This window comes from Arvicanthis niloticus, chromosome 14 (assembly GCF_011762505.2).
Source record: "Arvicanthis niloticus isolate mArvNil1 chromosome 14, mArvNil1.pat.X, whole genome shotgun sequence".
NCBI lineage: Eukaryota > Metazoa > Chordata > Mammalia > Rodentia > Muridae > Arvicanthis > Arvicanthis niloticus.
The window spans coordinates 23,883,856-23,901,934 of record NC_047671.1 but is presented as its reverse complement, the minus strand read 5'-3'; the positions used below and the strand labels follow the sequence as shown (position 1 = coordinate 23,901,934).

The 18,079-nt window shown below is 44.4% G+C and overlaps 1 protein-coding gene across 7 annotated transcripts in view; it reads left to right on the top strand.

Moving 5' to 3' along the window:
- Window positions 1-18,079, top strand: part of Nedd4l (NEDD4 like E3 ubiquitin protein ligase) — a 329,402-nt gene that overhangs the window by 253,803 nt on the left and 57,520 nt on the right. For all 7 annotated transcript variants that reach the window (XM_034517740.2, XM_034517748.2, XM_076912554.1 and 4 more), the window contains 5 exons: window positions 8,266-8,327; window positions 8,564-8,666; window positions 10,727-10,893; window positions 16,283-16,418; window positions 17,499-17,675. In XM_034517740.2, coding sequence (XP_034373631.1) covers window positions 8,266-8,327; window positions 8,564-8,666; window positions 10,727-10,893; window positions 16,283-16,418; window positions 17,499-17,675 — 645 coding nt within the window. The remainder of the gene's footprint in view (window positions 1-8,265; window positions 8,328-8,563; window positions 8,667-10,726; window positions 10,894-16,282; window positions 16,419-17,498; window positions 17,676-18,079) is intronic.

Here is an 18,079-nt window from a genome sequence, read left to right as displayed (position 1 = left end):
TGGTTTATTCTGCATATACTTGGCCTTGAGATCCTGGACTTGAAGTACTATTACATGTGTATTTGGCTGTATGTGTAAGACACTTGTGGGAAGATTGCACAGATGTTCATTCTGTGTGCTAGTGAACAGTTAGAATGTGTTATTCACGTTCAGTCTCCTTTGTGGAGTTTCATCATGGCAGCTACATAGCCATTCTTATTGAAAAAGTATCAGCTCAGGCCCCCATGACCACGTTCTCAGGGCAAAGGAGATTTATTTGCCTCAGAGGGACAGAGGGCAGGGATAAGGGATAAAGACAGGAGATAGAGGAAGAAGGAGAAAAGGGGAGGGGAGAAAGGGAACGAGGGAAATGGGGAAGGGTATTTGCACTGAGGGAACAAGACAAAGGATGCCTCTGGACAGGGAAGAGACAGACACGGCACATAGGAAAATGGCGGCTTATAAAGGTGCAAGGGTAGTCCATGTTAGGATGAGGTGTTTAATGTTAATTGGCCATGTTAATTAGGGTAGCCAAAGGGGGCTTTTGATTGTTGGATTTCAATACTTCGATAGCTGGACCTTGGTAGTCAGTCTCAGGAGGAGGAAGTGGACAAATAAGGGAATAGACCTTGGTGGCTAGCTTTAGGAATGTAATCTAACAGTTTTAGCAAGGCAGAGGGAATTGGGGAGAAGGGCATGGCCTGTCTGAGCCATGCTTGCCACACTTAAGCTGGCCAGAGTCCCTTCAAGTTATGGTTAGACTATATGTGGCCCACAGATCCGACATTTAGCAGAAGTATCCCGTTTCAGGTAAGAGAAACTAAGAAGCTGAAAACGCTTTCAGTCGACCTATTCATTATTACTAATAAAGAAGGTTGGGGTTAAGAGATGGCTCAGTGGGTAAGAGTGGTTGCTGTTCATGTGAATGAACAACCGGAACTTGGGCTCCCAGCAGCCATGTCAGGTACCTCACAACAGCCTACAACGCTGGCTTGAAAGACTGTGAGCCCTTCTTCTGGCCTCTGTGCTCACCCATGTACACATGTACACACACACACACACACACACACACACACAGATTTAAAAACATCTTTACATAATGGAGAAGATCCATGGATATCAGGAAAGTGGGGGGCAGTGGCCTTGATAGCCACCCCTCCTGGCCTTTTTAAGGACTAAGGGACCCGACTGAGTATATGGTTATTAATTGATAGTCTGGCCCCATTAGCAGCTGGAGAATTCATTCCTTGAACAAATATTTACTGGTAGGTGGGATTCTGGTCTTTGTAGATGCGTCAGCGAAGCAAGTTCTCCCTTGTGGGGCTCAGTGCTGGTATTACCGCAGCCGCATATGACTGTGGTGTGGTGGCAGGTCCCACTTAACAAGTATTTGTTATTTTCACCAAGGTTTAAATGTAAGCCACTTTGGCAAGTGGCTATTAATACCAGATGACACTCTGGAAAATTAGACCCAGAATTCCCTGCTTTGGGTCAAACGTGGTTCTCATTCCCTTTTTCCGTAGATCGTACTTTCCAGTACCGGGGCATTCATGGGTTGGGGATTCTAAAACCCATTAGATAAGCCTTGTCAGTTTCTTTCTTCCCCTCTCACTTCACATCATTTCTCTGTAATTCTGCATATAATTATGCCAAGGTATTTAATTTAGATAATAATAAAAGCCTTCAAAATGAAGATCATAGAAATAAAAATAAATTGGGGTTTTTTTTCAAATCCAAATTGATGGACTTCTTAATTACCTGTTCCTCCATGTTAATATATATTCAGTTTTTAAAGTATTATTATTATGCTCTCTTTATTTTTTTCATTGTGCTTGGGTGCTACATGCATTTCTACCATGGCACTTAAATGGAAGTCAGAGAATAACTCAGAAGAACGGTCCCTCTTTCTACATGTTGGCCCTGAGGACTGAGCTCAGGCGAGCGGGCTTGGCAGCATGTGCCCCCACTGAGCCATCTTGCACGCCCTATAAGGATGTATGACGTGATGTGCTTGGAGTGGTTTAGTCCCTCCTTATACTCCACTGCTCTCTCCTTTTTCCTCCCATGAGTTGGCCCTTTTTTTTCGTCCTAGACACCACAATGAGAAAAAATATGCAGTGTTTGTCTGAGGTTTGATTCAATAGACTTCATACCAAATTAATCGGAAACCATAAAAGTGATTTCGTACTGAATAAGTATATTCCTTAGTATATATATGCTGTCTTGTAAATTAGGATAGTACATCTTTATTCTTTAAGGAAGCATTGTCTCGGGTTCCTCGCTGATGTCCAGTGTAGCAGAAAGCTCTTTGGAAATCCGGGGTTTGATGACAAAGGGACAGGAGAAGTAACCTTAGTATAGATGGCTATGAACTTGCTTTAAATAACTTGAAGGTCCCTTTTTGTGTACTTAATGTGTGTGGTTTTGAGAGACAAATACTGTAGACCTACCAGCTGAAGCCCCTTTCCTTGCTGACAGCTGTTACTAGCTGACACTGACATTTGCAATACCAAAGTTTGCCTTCAGAGTCTCAGGCCTGCTTTCCTGAGCATTTTCTGTGTCTGTTTGCCACATAAGTTCTCTAACCCAGAGAAGGTCCCCCACCCTCAGTCCCAACCCCCGGCCAACAGGGTAATTTAGAGGGCAAGTGTATCCCCTGCTGGTGTATAAGCACAGAGGTACAAGCTTCACCTTCATGGAACCCATGTCTCTGCTGCAGACCATTGTCAATAGCTGGGCACAAGGATTAATTAAGCAGCGTAATGGGCCAGGTGGTTGTTATGTGCAAGTCCAAATTGGCAGCCTGCCAGGAGGAAAGTGAGTGCATGCTGGGAGCCAAGAGGTGGGCAGGGAAGATGGAGACAAAGCTGCTTTGCATGGTGGGTGGTCACTGCCTGCTATCCCAGAGCAGGCGAGGGAGGCAGTGACAGTAGCAACCAGAATCACCTCCTTTGATCATGGATTCCTCCCAACTTTGGACTCGAGGGCTTCCAGGAGATGAAACAAAGTAATTTTAGAATCCTGATTCACTTTCGGTCCTGGCTGTAGTCGCACTTCCCAGGTTTCAGTTGTGCAAGGACAGGGAGTGGATGTGAACTAAGGTTCGAGTTGTGGGGGCAGCTGGGACATCTGCTTCCTTCTCTCCAATTCCTGACTGTTTATCTTCAGGATTTATTTTTCTACTTTATTGCACTTTGAGGAAAGGACTGAGGCAGAGCAAGTGTGGCGGGTGAACGTTGGTGTAGGACAAAGAGCTAAGGAAACAGTCAGTGCTCTAAGACATTACCAAAGGATGGGCTTTAAGAGATGAGAATCTGCCTGTCAAATGTGGTCACCTTCCATCTGAAGATGGGTGAGTTCTCGAGGGGTCCCTTTCTGGGCCCCTGCTTTCCTATAGGAGGAGAGTGCCCTCAGAGACAAGGCCAGGTTGCCACCTAGCTCTGCGCCAGAGCATCAGAGCAGTTCCAGTGTTCCCTGAGCAGAGGCTGTGTGGCCTTGGTGACACACTTGTTGCCTAGGAGATGCAGGCTGGCAGCAGGACGGAGGCCTGCAGAGGAGATGAGAGGCTGTAAATGAGGACAGTCCTTTCGCCTACCAGCTGCTCACCGGCACTACCCTACCAGTGAGCTTCCTGCTGTCTTCACAGGGCCACAGGAACAGCCTGGGCTGTGGCTACGATGATGGCTGGTTGTTTTAAACTTCTCTTTTCAGGCCTGTTTGCTACATGCAGTCTATCATTGAAACTGGGCGTAATGTATCTTGTGCCTTCTGATTAGGGATAAAAATAACTCGAAGGCATCCCTGATAACAGGATGAATCTGACAGGTGTTCCTCCCGTTGCACCCTGGAACCTTCTCCCACCTCTTCTATGCCTCCCCATTGCCCCCACACCCCGTAATGTTCCCCCACCACTGCCAGTTCCGGATTCTCTGCATCCTTGGGCAGTCATTGCACTGGGTAGAGAGAAGCTGTTGCAGAAATGTAAATTTCTCCATCTCAGCCAAGGTTGTATCTGTGCAACATGGGCTGACTGCTTTCCTAGAGTGGAGCATGCTCAGGATGGTAAGGGCGACTCTCACTAAGGTAGTCTAGGTAGTAGACGTTGTTATGTTCGTAGCTACTGGCAGGGTAATAATGCTTTCTTGGGTGTGCCCAGTTCAAAACCATCTCTTCCTGAGGGCATTTTCTAGGTGAGGAAACCTGGGAACAGAGAAGAGAGTGATTCATCCAGCAAGTGGGCCTGCTACTGGTTCTCTGGTACTGTGGTGTGCCTACACTGTGGTCAACAGAGGCAGGAGGAGCCTGAGGCTGTGGAGTGGCCGGTGGTGGGCTTTACCAGATGTTAAATCTGGCCTCTAGCAACTTTCTCCTACATTTGCCTTCAAGGTGATTTATCATAGAGACAAGGATTCTACAAAAACAGCCATTCCCTTTAAGATGACAGCACTATCCAGAAATTGCCCTGCCCTTACCCAGGTCCTACAGTGCAGCAAGTCTCAAGTCAACTTGCTGCATCTTTCTCTGCTGTGATCGACTTTTTGAGGAAGCTAAAAAACAGTATGCACTCACTCTAAGATGTTAGGGAAAGGGAACCAACAATGTCCATAGAAGAGTGTGAATGTGTTTTCCAATCTGGGACTCACCACTGCCTTCTCTGGGGAGCACCGTCTTTAAGATGAATGGTTAGTGTTCCAGCAATGGTTCTCAACCTTCCCAGTGCTGCAACCTTTTAATATAATTCCTCATGTGGTGGTGACCCCCCCAACCGTAAAATTATTGTTATTGCTACTTCATAACTGTAATTTTGCTACTGTTATGAATTGTTGTTTAATTATTTAAATATCTATATTTTCTGATGGGCTTCAGTAACCCCTGTGAAAGGGGGTGGGGTTGGGGGGGGGTCAAATGACCCACAGGTTAAGAAATGCTGGGTTAGAGGATTTTCCTTGAAGTGTATCTTGCACCTGCCCCTTGTTGCATGGTGTTGAGTCGGCAGCACCCCGTGAAGTGAAAGGTGGAACAGATTCATGATGACAGTGGCCAGGATTGTGTACCTTGTGAAGGCTGTGTGTAAAACACCTTCTCAGCTGGTTAGTTTAATCCTCACATTACAGGAAGACTTTATTACTGTCCCATTCTATAGACAAGGACACCAGAGCCACAGGTAAGGACCAGCCAGCCCTGTAAAGTAGTAAAGACAGGACATAGACTTGGAGTCTGCTTCTTGCTCTGTGTCTTCTCTTGCTGGATATATCAACAGAAGAGTATCCAGAGCCCTCTGGTGCTCCTCACTTCCTCACTACTGCCTACCAACAGCCCTGCAGGCTGGTCTTTTCCCTATACCATTGAATTTGTCTTCTATCTGAGGCTAGTTGCTGTGGCAGCCCCTCCCATATAGCTACAACCCTCAGGCCAACACTCTGATGCCACCCGTCTTTTCCTTGATGTTGACTAAAATTACTCGTTTGTCAAATGAATGAAGAAAACAATTGTCAGCATTAGTATTCATTCTTAATAGTTTTTTGAAAACGTATATTTATTTGTATATGTGTATATGGGCATGTACACACAGAGGTAGGAGAACAAGTTTTAAGAGTTGGTTCTTCACTTCCATCAAGTGATTTAACTCAGGTCTTCATCAGGCTTGACAGCAAGCACCTATACTAGCTGAACCCTGTCACTGGGCTGAACATTCCTGGTTACCAAATTTTACATTGTTAAGTGATGTATATTGGAAAATTTTATATAGAAAATAATAACCCCCAAATGTCAATAAGTTTGACTTATTACCTTCCTGAGGGTAATCTAAGTGAATACAATAATTGAGTTTTTTAAGTTAAAGTTAGTTTTTAGGGTTCAGTTTTTATAGATCAAATGGATTTATCAGCTATTTGGGCATGTACCTCCTTTCTTGTCTCTAGCTGTCAATGGTGAGAAAAGTGCAGATTCTGATCTCATAGGCTCACTTCCTAGAAGTAAGGATGGTAAACCAATAAATCATCCAGTGGTGAGGAACAAATTAGCAGAGGGATAGATAGAACACAAGGTGACACGCGTGGGTCTAAGATGGGCACTCTCAGGAGCTCAGGAGAACCACCCAGAGCTGACTGACTGTCAGGCAGGAGGATCTGTCAGTGCATGGCCTCCATGTCAAGATTAGAAATGTTCTGTTCATGAGATAGCTAAGGCTTCGAGCATGAACCATTGTCAGGGAGATCGTCATGGTGGGGTGAAGCCTAATCGGATGGGCAGAGGAAGGAATTTTCTTATCATTGGAGTAAGAGCAGGGCAAAGTTTGCTGATGGCTCAGAAGGTGAAGCGAAACCTAAAGTACCTGAGTTCAGTCCCCGAAGCCCACATGAAAACCCTGCCTTCCAGACCCTGCAGGACTGACACACATCTGAACTCACAGTGACAATGCGCTTAAACCTGCACAAATTCAAGCCAGGAAAAAAAAAAAAAATGCCCAGCATGAAGAAGGGGAAGTAGACTGAGTCCAGTCCCTAACCAAGTAGCTATTTGCAGTTGATACCTGCTGGGAAAGAGAAAATCAGCTTTCTCCAGTGGAGCAACGTTGGGCATACCAACCGCACTCCAGGGCAGGCCCCATGTTCAGGAGGAGCCGGCCAACACAAAACAGATTCCCTGGTTTTTGTGTGTTTTTATGGTTTGGTTTGGTTTAATTTGGTATATTTTGTCTTTGGGGTTTGTTTGTTTTGACTTTAGGGGTTTCTTAAGAGAAGAAGAACTTGAAGTTGGGGGTATGGGGGGACATCGAATCTAGGAGGAATTGGGCAGGAAAGGATATGATCAAAATATATTGTTTGAGAAAAAAATGTAAAGCCTGTAAGTGAAAAAGCATTACGGCGTGTGCATATGTATATAATTGTAAGCCTTACAATTCTAGCAGTGAGGAAGCAGGCACAGGAAGATTCCCTCACCCCGACCCTGGGTTTCTGATCAATCACACTAGGCTAATCAATGAGTATCAGGCCAGTGAGAGAGGAAAAAAGGGTGGCTGGTGCCTAAGGTTGTCCTTTGGCCAGCGCACAGAAACACAGTAGATACATGCACACCAGGAAAAGTGGGGGGGTGGGGGGGATACGAGAGTAGGAAGCCATTACGAATAAAAACTATAAGCAAAATTCAAATGTAAATACATACTCTCTTCATTCTCTTGACATAATACATTATTGTATTGTGGTTTACCACTCTTCCTATAATAGCGAATACTTTGGATTGCATTTAATTTGACAGATAGAGTATTTCAGGTTTGACGACATATAACATTTAAAAAATAATGGCATAAATTTCCCCCAATTTCCTGCTTTATTAGCCAACCATCTTTGCACACTAAAATGAATCCCAGTGTCATACCGAATGGGCATGCATCCTATGCTATTGGTTGCTTCTCTGTTGCTGTGATAAACCGCGTGGACCAAAAGCAACTGGGAAGAGAAAGGTTTATTATGGAGGAAAGCCAGGGCAGGGACTGAGGGCAGACACTGAAGCAGAGACCGTGGTGGAAGCTACCGAACTTACTTTCTTAAATAACCCAGGGCCACGGGCCCAGGGCGGCACTTCCAACAGTAGGCTGGGCCCTCCCGCAGCCATCATTAATCAGAGAAATAATTGGGCAGACATGCCAAAGAGCTGATCTGATGGGGGTGATTCCTCACTTGGGGTTTCTTCTTTCCAGATGATTCTAGTTTGTGTCAGGTTGACAAACTAAGAAACACAGCCTGGTTTCACTCACAGTTTCATGAAATCAGCCCAGTGGGGGTGAGGGCTCCCGGATGGGCCATAGTATCAACTCACTCAGGCTGAGGACTTGATAGTTTAATTCTAGGCGTGAAGCTGCATCCCAAGGGCCAGGCCTTGCATTTCGTGTAACTCTGTGTTTAGGTTTCTTCAGTCACAAGGATAATGAGGCACCACTGACCGCTGGTTTTCCAAAGTTAATCGACTCTGGGAGATTGAGGCCATAGCCTGCAGTTAAAAATTATACTTGGCTGTGGTGGCTATAATTTTGTCATTTGTCTCTGGCTGGGCTTGAGGACTAGAACCTGATGTAGATAGTGACATCTAGTGGATCTTAAGTAGACAAGCTTCTACGGGCCTAGCCGATGTTTAATGAAACGACTAAGTGCCTGCTGAGGAGCCTGCTCTTTTTTTTCACCCTTGCTGTGTCCTAAAAATATATCCTTCATATTCCTGATGAGAGTGTCAGAAATGTGAAATTGTTATGAATGTTGCTTTTCTGCTAATTTATTTTTCTTCCCCTAGACAGAAGATCCAACCATGGAGAGACCCTATACATTTAAGGATTTTCTCCTGCGACCTAGAAGGTGAGGCTTGCGGGTGGGTGTAGGGGTAGGGCTGGCCGGTGGGTATAGGGGTTGAGTTTTGTGGATGGTTGTAGGGATGAGGATTGCAGGTGGGTGTAGGGGTAAGGCTTGTGGCTAGGTATAGGCGTGAGTGTTTGTAGTTCTGGTTTCTCTGAGGACAGTTCCAGCAAACACCTTTAACAAGAAGGATGGAAACAAGCCATATCCTTTACAACTGGTTCTCTTCCTGTGTGCAGTCATAAATCTCGCGTCAAGGGGTTTCTGAGGTTGAAAATGGCCTACATGCCGAAAAACGGAGGTCAGGATGAAGAAAACAGCGAGCAGAGGGACGACATGGAGGTAGGAGAGACGGCTGCAGGCCCTGGCCACTTCCTGGCTACCCAGCTCACCTGAATGTCACTTTAAGGCTCTGTCATTGGAGGAAGTAGATGTTTGTAAAGTTAAATATGAATTTACATACATAGACCCTGAGTTTGTCTTTGGAAGTCCTCCAGTATGTGACTGTTTTAGCAGAAGTGAAATTCCCATTTTATGTCACAACACGAATAATAGGGCAGGCAGCTCTTCACACGGCTCTTTTAGTTATTTGTCTGGCTGCTGTTACAAAATAGCCCTCCAAAGCCACTTAAGGAAGAAAGGCTCACGTTTCAAGCCCATGTAGTTCCTCGTGGTGGGGAGGTGGTGAAGTCGGAGCGGGAAGCAGCTGGTCAGACTGTGTTACAGTCAGGAGGCAGAAAGTGGACAGGAACGGGATTCAGCTATGAACGGACAAGGCCCACCCTCGGTGACTCCGCAAGACTCCACCTTCTCAAGGTTCCCCAACACTCCCAAGCACCAGCAGCAGCTGAACAATGCGTTCAAATGCATGAGCCGAAGGAGGACGCTTCATGGCCACATAAAGGCGTCGTCCATGGCAACCCCGCTGCCAGAAGCCCCGTGCCCATTATTGCTTTGGATTTTCGATTCTTTTAGCACTTGAAATTGCTCTAGAGTGGATTTCTGGTCCATTTAGTCCACACGTAACAGCATGTAATGCAGAACCCTCCTGTGGAAATGCCAGTTTGCAATTAGCTATCCAGAAGAATGTTCTCTGTCCCCTTCCTGACGTAGTGGGCTCTTCACTTTCTGGTCACGTGTCTATTCCGAGGGTCCTATGGTACCATCTCAGCCTATGCTGTAGACAGTGTTGTTTCTGTTAGCTCGGTTCTCATATTGTTCTGAAAGCCCCCATTGAAGAAGACCTCCCTGGCTGTTTTCACATCTGTTTGCAGCTGTTTCCACATGTGGGATACTTGAATGATGCACGGTGGACAGGTTGGCCAAACCCCCGGCAACCAAGAGGCTACCTTTCCAGGCAGTGTTTCACTGTAGGCTTCCACAGCTGTCACCAAGTAACGGGGACTGAAGTGGGTGGCAGGCCATAGTAGAGGTTGAGATTTCCCAAGCAAAGCAATGGATTGGTGTGTGAAATTCAAGGAATTGTTTTCTCTCTTCTTGTCTTCCAAGTGCGGTAACCAGTGAATCGGTTGATTTTCCACTGGCTTTACTGGGGGGATGTGAGGGAAGAAATACTTAATGTTGAAGATATGTGTCAGAGCAGTGTAACTGATCCTGGCACCGTGCAGTCTGTTTGTGCAATGCCTAAGCAACTGCGGTAGTTTCTAAACAACCCCTGGCTCATAACTATAACACAGAAGGGGGGATGACACAGTCATCTCCTCTCCTACCAGCCTCAGGACATCCTCCTTGGAGACCAATAGCCCTGTCCCTACACTTGTATCCTAGACCATGCTTTCTCTTCAAACGCACATGCATACTTCATGGTGGTGTTGAAAGGATGAAAACCGTGGCAGCTCTGTCATGTCCCATGTCGTTGGCTTTGTGCAGCCCTAGAGATCACTGAGTCACTGTAACTAATGGATGTGTAAAAATTATCATGTGACTTAAGAAACTAAACAGGGCTGCTGAGGTGGTGCAACATGTTAGCATGTCTTCTGTGAAAACTGGTTCAATCTGTGGAACCCCACGGGGTAGAAGGAAAGAACCAAATCACACAAGTTGTCCTCTGACCTCTATACTTGTGCTGTGCATGCACACATGAGCTTGCATGTAGACACACATACTCAAATGAACGGGTTTTTTTTTTTTAATGCAAAGAAAGTAAATGAAGTATCCAGATGTGACACAGACATCTTAGAAGCTGGCATGGTCAACTGGCCAATGCTCAAATTAGTTTTACAAGCCTGAATTGGTTTTTCTCCTAGAGAGGGAATCTATCTCGGTGTGACACAGGAAACCACCCATGAGACTCGGATTAAGGGAGAGGATGTCACACTGGGATTGTCATCTCCCGTGATCTGGAGCCCAGACTCATGACTCCCATTGACTTTATTCCACAGCATGGATGGGAAGTCGTTGACTCAAATGACTCTGCTTCCCAGCACCAGGAGGAACTCCCTCCTCCTCCTCTGCCGCCAGGATGGGAAGAAAAAGTTGACAATTTAGGCCGAACTTACTATGTCAACCACAACAACAGGAGTACGCAGTGGCACCGACCTAGCTTGATGTAAGTACCAGCAGATGCAGATGGCAAGGATGCTGTGTCTAAGTACCAGCAGATACAGATGGCAAGGATGCTGTGTCTAAGTACCAGCAGATACAGATGGCAAGGATGCTGTGTCTCACCCTGAACAGCAAAGGATGGCCGTTCCAGCCAAGTTTGGAAGCTTGCGTGTGTGTGTGTGTGTGTGTGTGTGTGTGTGTGTGTGTGTGTGTGTGTAGACAGAGAGAGAGAGAGAGAGAGAGAGAGAGAGAGAGAGAGAGAGAGAGAGAGAGAAGGAGAGAAGGAAGAGGCTATTGCCCCATGGCAACATGACTGGCATTATTCTATGCCTCTTCTAGGATCACTGAGATGTGCGTTTCCTGGATTCCTCATTGGTTTGACAGATACCTTGCTTCCCTCCTCCTTGGCTTCCTCTCCTGATTGACCCAGGATGGAAAGCCAGAGGCAGACTGGCTTGCTTTAATGTCTTACCTTCTTACTCTTTTGCATTATTTGATGATGAAACTCACCATAGCTTCTTTTATTTTTATTTTATTTACTTTTCAGAACATTTGTATATCACTGCCTTGGTATATTTAGAAATGCACAGGAGATTTGCAAAGTCAAAATTAGTAATTACTGTTTATTTCTACATCCTACTAGCTTAGAGAGAGGTGGGGGGGTGCCTGATGCCTGTTCCCTTAGTGATATTTGTTCTGATGATAGCAAATAAATAGATCCTAGTTAAACCTCAATTACTGTTTTAAAGAAAGATTTTGAAGTGGCTTTTTGTTAAATCATAGTGAGCAGCAAAACGTAAATCCCTCAATGTGTAGTAAGAGGCAGAGCCAAAGTACCCATGATGAAAGGAGAAGTTTCCTTGGGCATTATGTTGGGCATTATGGGCTTCAGAGAAGCAAAACAGCAGAATTACTATTTCCAAGTAGATATTGATCAATAGATATGATCAGTTCTCTATGTGCAATCAAGGCAGGTGAGTGTGCTTACATGTGAGATTCTATTCTCTTCAACCCAAAGCAAAAGAGATTTCCTAGTTTCTGTTCTTTAGGAAGGTGATATCCAGAGATGCTAGAGGCTGTTCTTACAAATTCTTTGTTGTTAAAAGATTTAAAAGTATCCTCTGTATAATTGGGGGAGTGGCTAGAGAGGGCGGCCAAGTCAGCCAAGCTGACCTTTTATATAGTCTGAAGATAAAGCTTACAGACTCTGGAGCCATGAGTAGGCAGCCATCCCTGGGCCTCTCAGTAGATTCTTGGGACTATCAGCTGTTTCTGGCCATTTTGCACTGCTCGGCATGGCCCTAGATCATTGCTGAGACAAGATGCACATAGTGTTGTTGGGGTCTTCACTATAAGTGGTTTTGTCAGTGCTTTAGATGTATCGCTGTTTGCCTGTCTTTGATGATTGCTGCACTTGGAGGTTTGATAACCCATTTTAAGTCCGGTATGTACTTGTAGTAGAAATGTCTTTGGTTCCATACCATTAGCAAAGCAGCAGCAGCCATCTGAGCTAAACAGCATGGAAGTACACCCAAAGGGGCTATGTGGTGGCCAGCACCATGTGACCTTTTTGAAGCAGGACCCAGAGGGAATCTCAGTGCCTGACATCGAGCTGAAATTGGTTACCTTCATTAATCAGTGCTGTGCATGTGGAAGTCTTTATTTGAGGGGGAAATGGGTACAGTTGTTACTGAGGTGATTCTGAGACAACACCTGCCATATATTTAAAGCACATCATCTGTGAGATTGGGTGATAGTTTCACAGGTATGGACTTAACCCAAATCTATCAAGATGTCAAGTGTGGCTTCTTATGTGAGAAGCAGATCTCCAAAGCAAGGAAGCAACTTGATTGACAGGAGTCAGTTTACACAGCATCCACTTTATCCCACTGCAGTTTATGGGTTTGGAATTCTGTCTCCTTAGCATTGTCTGACTTGTCCGGAAGCCCTGGACCTCCAGAACACTTATCTTTTGCTTTTAGGTAAAAAATATTTTCCATAATTCGATTTTTTTATAGAATATTCCAGTACCCGTCAGAGAAAAATTACATTGTGAGAAAATATCTTAATTAAGAGGTTGTATCTGAGGACACTGGGTAATAATCATACCAACACCCAAGAGCTCATCAAAATACAGTTTTAAATGAATGATTGGCCAAAAGAAGTCACTTCAGGAAGTGATTTTAGGCACATAATTTGGTGTCCTGTCTGAACCACAACTGCAGAAGGTCTCTCAAGTATATTGGTGGATTTTAAAACACCTCAGTTTAGATTTTTTTTTCTTAATCATATTCAGATGTAAAATATATTTTTACTATAAAATGACAATTTTGAAAAATGAAGAAATGCCATTTTGTAAGATAAATTTCTTAAGCTGAAATCCCGATTTTAAGCTTTTCATTGTAAAATTACTCACTGAGTCTTCCCAGTTTCCCCATCACACCTCCAGTTTGGGTCATCATTGTGGTCATGTGCATGGAGGCGAAGAGGAGGACAAGATGGCCCAGACGGTGAGGCCTTCACCCCCAAGCCTGAGACATGAGTTGATGTCTATAGGAGTTCTATAGGAGCTGTCCTCTGACCTCTCCACACCCGCTAGAGCACATGTACTCCACACGTCTCACACACACGCATACATAACACATACATGACAGTAATAAAATGTATTAAACAAGGGCTGTGTGGCCGGGCGTGCTCTGACACATTAATCTTAGTCTGTGCTGAGCTTGGTTTCAAGGAAGGATGGGTAAAGTGGTGTCACTTGTCAGTCATGTGATTTCCCATGAGAATCAAAGGGAATTGTGTGTGCAAAACTTAACTACTGAGAAAAAAAAAAAAAAACGTAGACATTTCTTAAATTATTTCCCTGTCTCCGTCTCATGTTCCCTGAAGTACATGCGTGCCTACTACTGCAGTGTTCTTGGGCGGCGGGGAGGGAAAAATGGTGTATTTAAACCAGTCATGTCAGTTTCCCATACCCAACACCCTCAGCCGGCAGCACTCAGTGTGAATGGGAACTGATTTCGAAATCCAACCAGGGGCTTCTTGACAGTTCATTCTGACTGTCAACTCAATGCACGGAGAGCACACCTCTTCTTTTCTGCACTGTGACCCTTGTTTTAAACAGGTGTGTCGAGCTGCCCGTGTCCCTCTGGAGTATCTGTGGGCTTTAAGTCGTGACAAAACACACATGGAGTAAAGTATTTTCAAGTGAGGGATGTGGTCATAAAGTTCAAGTGTATCCATCCTTAATCATCAAGACAGGGCCACGTGTGGTGGTGAGCACCTTTCATTTCAGCACTTAGGAGACAGAGGCAGGTGGATCTCTGTGAATAAAAAGGCCAGCCTGGTCTACATGGTGAGTTCCAGGCCAGTTAGGGCTACATAGGGAGACTTTGTCTAATAGTAATTTCAAAAAAAAAAAAAAGAGAGAGAGAGAGAGAGAGAGAAAGAAAGAAAGAGAAAAGGAAACTAAAAAAAAAATAAAGAGGGTACTCACTATCCTGCTCTGTCTTTCTGCTCTGCCAAGGTCATTTATAGACTTTATAAGTGTATTCTAATTTTACATTTTGTTTAATAATTTATTTCATACTTGAGAATTGAACATTTTTTAAAAGGACGGTAAATACGTCATCATGAATGCAATATGGTATTTTTCTAACAGCCGACTGTGCCATTTTTAATCATTTTTGTGCTCTCAGAAACATTATTACTATATATGTGTACTTCTTGATTAAAATGATTATATCTATAATAATATCAATTTTCTGGAGATACCTCTATTTAGTGTAAAAGTTTATTCTGGTTATATTTAATGTAACTATGGTTAGTTAATACAACAAATTTATGTATTATATACTCAAATATAATGAATTTCTTTAATTCATATTTTAGAAATAAAAGATTTATAATTTACATGTGGATTAGATAGAAACTAACTTTCACACTACCTCTTTTAGCCCTAAAGTTGATGTGCATAGATGTTTGATAGAAATATCTGACTATTCAGACTGTTGTCCTCAGACACTGTGGCTAATTGAATCTAGTTGCTACTCAGAGACTCGGGGTTCTTTATTTGGGATATGAGTGAGTTTGAAAGTACTAGAAACTTTAAATCCTTCCTTTAGAAAGGATCTATAATTAGGCTGTCGATTGATAGTATCTATCAGTTCATCGGAACTAAAATTCTCAACCATTTTGCAACATTAACCTGCAACATAATTTGCACTCAGTAGATGTGGAGTCAGATTGAAACATGTTTACATGTGCCCGTGAAGGGCCTTTGGACATCTACTCCAGAAACATGTAGCTGAGGTTTTCCCCAAAAGACCATCACCTGTCATGTACTGCAAAATGTTTATAAGATAAAGTCGATTAAGTCATTTTCAAGGATAAGTTCTTAACTTGGATCCTAACTTAAAATCTTTAGTTGACAATACAAACAAATGAGATGTGGCAGCACCATGTTCTTACTCCAGGCTTGTTTGAGAGGTCAGCCCCTGCTGTCCACTTGGATCATTAGAAACAGGTTGTTGAGGAAGGGGGTTGTGATCTTGAGATGTGAGTTTTTGTCAGAAATGACACAGAAAGCAGCTAAAAGTAAGTCACACACCACAGGAGGCATCCCCTGGGGACCACAGCCTTGGCTTTGTGCCGTTAGTGCCCGTTAGTTAGTCAGTTCCTGACGACCCAGGGGAGCTGCTTCGTCACTGCTGGGTAGACCTAGAAGGGACCTGCCGACCGAGTGTGTGAGCTCGTCCCTTCCTTCCAAAGGACTGGTTTGTCACAGACTGAAGTGCAGCTTGAGGAAAGGCCATCCCTCTGTCCCCACTGCCCCCACACTCGTGGGTTCAGCCGACCACAGAGCATAACTTTTCAGGAAAATGTACTAGGCGTGTGCTGACCCTGAGCAATGAATGATCTGTCTTCATTTTCATCCCCTAGACAGTGCAGGATGAGGTGTCTGTGAAGTATTTTCATTGTATAAGGCATTGTAAACCATCCAGAGGTGATTTAAAGGACACAAGAAGTTTTGCATGTGTTCTGTTTCGCCATTCTGTGTTAGGGACCGAACATGGAGGATTTTGAAGTCTCCTCCTGTGGGGATAGGAAGGGCTCTGCAGCCAATCCTCCGTGGATACAGGACAGCTGTGTATGTCTGAAAGATGCTCTATCTCTTGTACAATACACTGAAGCTGCTTTGGGGGGTTAGGGTGAGCCTGCAGTGTGGTTTAACCAGAAGACAGAGGAAGACCTTCAATATTGGTTGCTTGTTCCTTATTGTTTGACGCTGACATCTTAGTCGGTGCGTGGCCCACAGTGAGGGCTGGACTATCGGGGGGGCTTGTTCTGAATACCCCTTCTCTTCTCACATCCCCTCACCCTCCTTTCAGGGATATATCCTCAGAGTCAGACAATAACATCAGGCAGATCAACCAGGAGGCCGCACACCGACGCTTCCGCTCTCGGAGGCACATTAGTGAAGATTTGGAGCCTGAGGCCTCTGAAGGCGGTGGAGAAGGCCCTGAGGTATGTCCAGAGATGCTGTTGAGCTAAGCAGCTCCAGCTTCCCACAATCCCCAGGGTGATTTTGAATCTTATTATTTCTTCTCAGTAAACTCTGTATTGCATGTGGAGAGTGTGGTCTGATGATTAATTAATTCCCATCTGAGTATTAGTGGACTTAGAAAATGCTTGTGAAACCCATGTTTGGCCAAGCCCAGTGACTCCTATAAATATCAAGGGGAGAACATGATTCTGGTGTGAAGGTCTTACATGTTTTTGCTTAGTAATTGGTTTTCCCCTGATATCTAACCAATCTCATGACACAACACTAAAGTTGTCATTCTGAGGAATCCAGGGAGCTCAGTCACTTGCCTGGGTCTCATAGACAAGTTTCTAATGAACTGCTTGACATCTTAGGAAAGATTGTCAAAAAAAAAAATGTACAAGTCTGAGCTGATTGGAATATTGACAACTATTCTCTATAAACAGTTAACAGTGTGTTACTGGGAAAGGAGATGAATTTAAGCAACAAGTCAGAAATGACCTTAAGATGATGCTGCTGACTGATTATTTGGGTTGACCTTGTGTTAGGAAGGCCATTCACAAAATGTTTCAGTGACCTGCATTAGAACAGCATGCTAGTGGTTTCACATTAGAGTCACTGAATGTTCTTCTGCAGAACTAAGAACCCTCATGGCAGTTAGAAAGGAAAAAAAAAAAAAAAAAAGCCGATATGGGAATTGCTTGTAAATTCTTGAGGTGTTTCTAATCCATTCGTAACAGAGGCTGGCAAGAGGCTGGCAAAAGGCTGCCGCAGCGGGAATGTATATTTACAGGAGTAAGATTGTGGCCACTGGGCCTGCCTCCTCCCGAGTCTCACTATGTTCACACCCCTCAGTTGACTGCTTCTGTCAGCAATTTGCTCTCTCTGTGAAGTTTCCTGGCCCTATCTTCCTTGTGCTTATCCTGAAGATTTTGGGCCTCATGCTAAGTAGGTGTTAATTATGGTCACCCTGATGGTTGTGAATGTTGTGTGTCTTATTAGAAGGAAGACAGGTAAATCCCCAGTTCCTACCACTTACCTAGTGTCTGATTCCTCCAAAGCCTTGGGAGACCATTTCAGAGGAAGTGAACATGGCAGGAGATTCTCTCAGCCTGGCTCTGCCCCCGCCTCCTGCCTCCCCAGTGTCTCGGACCAGCCCCCAGGAGCTGTCGGAAGAACTGAGCAGAAGGTTACAGATCACTCCGGACTCCAATGGGGAGCAGTTTAGTTCTCTGATCGTAAGTCGTGGTATTGTTAGAAAAGCTGAACATCAGTGGTCAGTTTTTTGTCGTACCTTTTGAGGATGTTCTTGTATGCAGATAATAGCCAAGGCCATCAGTTCTTGACCTGCGGGTCATGACCTATCTAGGGGTCAGACTACCCTTTCACAGGGGCCACACATCAGAAATCCCACATATTGGACATTTACATTATGATTTATAACAGGAGAAAAAATAAAGTCATAGAATAGCAACAAAATAATTTCATGGTTGGGGACACTACAACATGAAGAACTGTATCAGACGGTCGAAGCATTAGGAAATTTGAGATCCACTGGCCAAGAGTCTTCTACTTCCAGTCAGTTCAGGCTCTCCACTGGCCAAGAGTCTACTTCCAGTCTCTCCAAAGAATTTCCATCTCT